The following is a 5,203-nucleotide window of genomic DNA, read 5'->3' as shown; positions in this document are numbered from 1 at the left end:
ACTCGTGGATCTGATCATCTACCTTTTCTAAGGGCCCAAGCCCTTCTAGTATCTCCAAAGTGCAGAGAAGCACCTCCTCACCTACGAAAGGTAACATTAGGGCCCTATTAGTGGTAGTTATGTTGACCAATCATCCTCTCTAGAATGCTCAAAAAATTTAACCTTAAAATATACTTAATCCTAAATTTCATTAAGAATCTAAATTAGCTAGGAATTATAAATTATTAGAAATCCTAATAAGCTAAGAGTTACAAAGGGATTTCCTTATTCAATAAGGTAACCTTATAAGGAAGATTATTTAAAGAGTAGCTTCCTCCCTTCCTCTAACATGCCCCTATCTCTCTCTCTTTTTCTCTCTATAATACCTCTCTTATGCCCCTCTTTGGAAGAGAAGAACCTCCATTGGCGTCTAGGGTGATTGCATCTTTATTAAGCGTGTAGCTGTGGTAGAAGGCGTTGATCAAAGGAAATGATTTTGGGAAGATCATTCGTAAGATCTAACAATTTTAAAGTAGATACACATTTACTTGTGTGTGTATAAAGTGCTAGAATACATGAGCATGATGCGTGATGATCCCTAGATGTGTATCAACACATATATAAGCCTAGATGCACGTAAGAACTGATATTGTGTGGTACATGAAGATTTTAAAACCATGATTTCTTTTGTATAAAAGATTGGTATTTGTAGTATAGAGAAAACATGCTTTCTCTTGAAAAGTGATTGATTTTTGGGTTATATTCATGTTATGTGGTGGATTTCTATTTATGTAGCATGATATATATGTGTATGAATAAATCTAGTGTGTTCTTGATAGTTTTCAAATTTGTTGGATAGTTTTTCTTGAAGTTCTTTTTGAAATCATGAATTTTTTGGTTGATTGTTGAAAAACTATATTTTGTTTTGTGTATTTTGATCCGACCAGAAAGAATGATAAATTTGTTTCTCCCAAATCGTAGACCCATAAATGCTGAAAATTTGTGAGGATGTTCCATACATATGAAAGTAATCCTAGATTAAATCTCAGACTCGAATGATTTGTAGATTGAGAGATATGCCATCTGCAAGTCGGCATAGAAATTCTATCTTGACAATAAGTCTATGAAGACAAAATATTTTGTAAAAATCATCTTTCAGAATACTTAGAATATGTTGCTAAGATTTAAAGGTGTGTTATTATAGATATGGAAGAACACAATTAAAAACTTAGAGATTGATTCTTAATGGGTTGGAAACAAAAATTCAAGAAAGTTGGTATATAATATGTACTTTTCTGGAACTCGTTATGTCAAATAACAAAAACAATATTATTTAAGATTTTTTAACTCTTCGATGGAATCAAATTAAATTTTTGATTTCTGTGAGCTTGAATTTGACATATCAAGCCACCCACAGTAAAATGTTTAGAATCTAATTCTTTCTAAATGATTTATAACAGATTTTTCATTTGAGAGACAGAATTGGACAAGACTGTTCTGTAATCAGAAAATGGTCTATGTTATAAAAACTTTTATTTTCTATTATGTAATGAGTTAAGGTTTGGGTTTTTTCTTATATGTATATACCATGTGTAAGTACCTTCAGTTAAAATTCCGTAGCCTAAATCGTTCTATATGATTTATTACAAAATTTCTAATGATAGATAAATTTTTGTGTTATCAATCCCGAGTTAGCAGATTATTTTGTTGAATGCATGAAACATGTGATATACAAATGAACAATATGTGGGCATATTAAGGTAGTGTGCTTATGCCATCTTCTGAATGCTAAGCTTTTAAATTTTGTTATGATGTGTTGTATGATGTTATGATATGTGGCATGCGATTATGATGTGCAATAAGTCATGAAAAGCATGAATGCACAAGTAAATGCTCATGAATGAGCAAGTGGTTTAAAAGAACCAATGTGGTGCTATAAGTGTATGAATATGTTATGTGGCATGTGATAATAATATGCTATAAATCATAAAAAACATGCATGAAGACATTAATGCTCATGAATGAACAAATCATTGAAAAGAACCAATATGGTGCCAAAAGTGCATAAAGTTATGAAAAACATGCATGCATGGTTTTTTCATCTCCAAACTGATGGCCAGTCGGAAAGAACTATTCAGACCCTAAAAGGCATACTACGAGCCTATGCTTTAGATTGGGCGATTAGGACATATATGTGGTACTTGCAAAATTTGTCTATAACAATACTTATCATGCCACCATTGGGATGGCTTCTTATGAAGCTTTAGACAGAAGACCATGTTGATCACCTGAGTATTGGGATGAAGTAGGTGAGTGAACTATGGATGCACTAATTGTACTATAACCCTAAAAGGCATCCTGATGCTTCTTCCTTTGCATTTCCTCTTCTATCTTCATCATTTGTCTTTCCTTCTCTTTCTCCTCCTTCTTCTTCAATTGCATTTCTCTCTCCTCCTCCTCCTCCTCTTTATTCTTTTTTTGTCTTTCCCTCTCCCCCGCTTCATTCTTCATTTGCCTTATCCTCCTTTGCTTTTCAAAATATTTCTGCTTCATTAGTTGCCTTTCTTTTTCTTCCTCCTCCTTCTTCTTCAATTGCCTTTCACTCTCCTCCTGTTCCTTATTCTTTTTTTGTCTTTCCCTCTCCTCATCCCCCTTCTTCATTTGCATTTTCTTCATTTGCCTTTCATTCTCCTCCTCCTTCTTCCTTTGCTTTTTCTTCTCTTCGTCATCCTTCTTCTTCATCTTTAGTTCTTCCTCATTCTTCCTTTGCTCTTCATCCTCAATATCTGATGGATAATCCTCCGCATAATACAATTCCAACGCTTTGTCCTTAGCTTTATCATTCTCAATCTTCATTATATTTTGGTACCTTTCATAACGCTCATATAGATGGGACTGACGGATAACTTTTCTAATATTTATCCCATAGAACGAAGGGAGATTTTTTGTCTTACGAATTGTAGTCATTGCTAACTTGCACAACACACAAATTTAACTCCATCATTATATGTTACAACCGCCTCCCTAAGTATATAATAATATAAATTATCTCATTCGTTACACAATCACCAACATTACAAATCATCGCAATATTTGGCTTCATAAGTAAACATTTTTGTAAGATTTAGCAAACTTAAGTACAAATCAAGGTAACTTCATAAATACACATCGCTAGTGCTTTAAATGTATAAATCGTTGTTGCTTCAAACTTACAAATCGTTGTATAAATCGCAACCTTCATAAGTACATATCGTTGTAACGTTTGGCTTCATATGTATACATTGTTGTACGATTTATCAAACTTAAGTACAAATTATGGTAGCTTCATTAAATTGTTATTATTTCAAACGTATAAATCATTGTTGCATCAAACATACAAATTGTTGTAGAAATTTAGCCTTCATAAGTACACATCATTGAATTGTTTGGCCTTCATAAGAACAAATCGTGCTAACTGTTTTTCGACGCCCAGAAGGTGGATAGGTACAAATCAATTTGTTTCAGTATGAAAATAGGTGTTATTTAGCATGAATAGTAAAACCAGTTGTAAGATTTAGCATTCATATTTATAAATTGATTTGTTTGCATAACAAAACCTTGATAATCCCACAATGGAGGAGAAACACCCAAAAGGTAGACACAATCGATGGTGGCAACGATGTTGCCACTGCACAGTCGATGGCAAAGGATGCTCCGACGACAACAGACGACGGAAAATGGTGCTCCGACGGCAGCAGATGATGGCAAAGGATGCTCCGACGACAGCAGACGACGCCAAATGAGGGTTCGGTCAGTCCGGTGATAGCAGACGACGACAAAGTTTGCATCGTCAAAGAAAGCTCCTGTTATAGCAGATGGTGCAAAAGTTTACTGCTTAAGTCAAAAATGGAATGTTTGGACTTTAAAGAGTTAACATCATTCTCGAACCGGCGTTTCACTTTTCTACATGAAGGATCTTAAACCGTCGTTTCCCTTTTTTTGAATGGAGGACATTTTTGTCATCATCCTGAACCGTCGTTTTATGACAAGAATGGCGAGAAAGGGTACTTATGTCTTTGCAATCGCACCAGATTACGATGCTAAGTGATGCTGATACACACGAGGATACGAGCTTCATGAGCTTATATACGTGGTGCTCATTGGGACCCCCGAACACGCAGTGTGGCTAACGGCCATCTTCGAAGGGAAAACATATAACCGGCTTCGGTGTGCAAGGGCATGCATACATTCTTTTTTTCTCCTTTCTCTCTTCCCGTCTTAGACGCATACACACACGAGTGCAAACTACGAAAAGGAAAACATCCAAGATGAAAATAGCGCAGTCGCCGGATGAACAATGCGAAGGAGTGTTGGGTCAAACCCTAGGGGATACTCCACCACAATAAAAATAACAAAGAGCGAGGTTGCGTAGGAAAGCACACGCGCCCACTGGCTCCACTAAGTGGCCAACTGTTGGCCCGCCTCCCAAGCCTGAGCCTCATGCAACCCTCCCCTTCTCTCCCACTTCCCCACGCCTTACACTAATCCCACCCGTAATTTTAATAACCCAAACTTCTGATGCTCAGTCCACCCTTCCCTTATATAACTACCCGATCCCCAACAGCCATTAGATCTCCTTCTCGTATTCATTCGCTCCTGCTAAAAAGGCTTAGCAAGGAGAGGTCTTGGCCAACCTCTGGGCCTTTACCCTCTGAGCTAAAAAAAAAATGGCCACCACCGATGTCTATACTTCTTCCACCATCAAATACCTAAGCACACCGAGCTCGTCGTCATCAAAGCAAAACTGTTTCACAAGGCGGTGCGCCCGGCTAGCCAAGGAGCAGCGAGCCCGGCTCTACATCCTTCGCAGGTGTGCTACAATGCTGCTGTGTTGGTACATCCATGGAGATGATTAAGACATTGTGGCACTCGATCTCAGGAGATCTGATGTAAAGATGAGTATAGTCTTAGCATACACTCCAAAGAAGACGTTTTAGTTGGAGGTTTTCAACCCCTTTTTGCTAGAAGCTGGTTCGTGGCTGTTTGGAAGGTGCATCCTTTTTGCCAGATCTTGATGGGTTTCTCCAAGAGTGCTTGGATGGTCTGGGTTTTTGACAGTCATGGAGATAATCTTACACTACAACTCTCATATATAAAGAAGAGCTCTTTTCCTTCTTCTAGGCTCTGTTCTCTATCTTTTTGTAATGTTGTTGATGTACTTGGGGTGTAGATGAAAAAGAAAAGT

The 5,203-nt window shown here is 37.2% G+C and overlaps 1 protein-coding gene across 1 annotated transcript; it reads left to right on the top strand.

Moving 5' to 3' along the window:
* The first annotated feature begins 4,685 nt into the window (after nt 1-4,685).
* On the top strand, nt 4,686-4,874 carry LOC149814763 (small polypeptide DEVIL 19-like). Its single transcript, XM_089990422.1, has one exon. The coding sequence runs from the start codon at nt 4,686-4,688 to the stop codon at nt 4,872-4,874; it is 189 nt and encodes a 62-aa protein (XP_089846548.1).
* Nucleotides 4,875-5,203: the final 329 nt, after the last annotated feature.

The sequence above is a fragment of the Nuphar pumila genome, chromosome 15 (assembly GCF_984573655.1).
Source record: "Nuphar pumila chromosome 15, dmNupPumi1.hap1.1, whole genome shotgun sequence".
In the NCBI taxonomy this organism is placed as follows: Eukaryota; Viridiplantae; Streptophyta; class Magnoliopsida; order Nymphaeales; family Nymphaeaceae; genus Nuphar; species Nuphar pumila.
The sequence above is the reverse complement of the archived record's forward strand: the minus strand, read 5'-3'. Positions and strand labels throughout refer to the sequence as shown.

What these genes read in the sequence shown, in the direction of transcription:
- LOC149814763 (XM_089990422.1), top strand. Translation starts at nt 4,686, where the DNA reads ATGGCCACCACCGATGTCTATACTTCTTCCACCATCAAATACCTAAGC.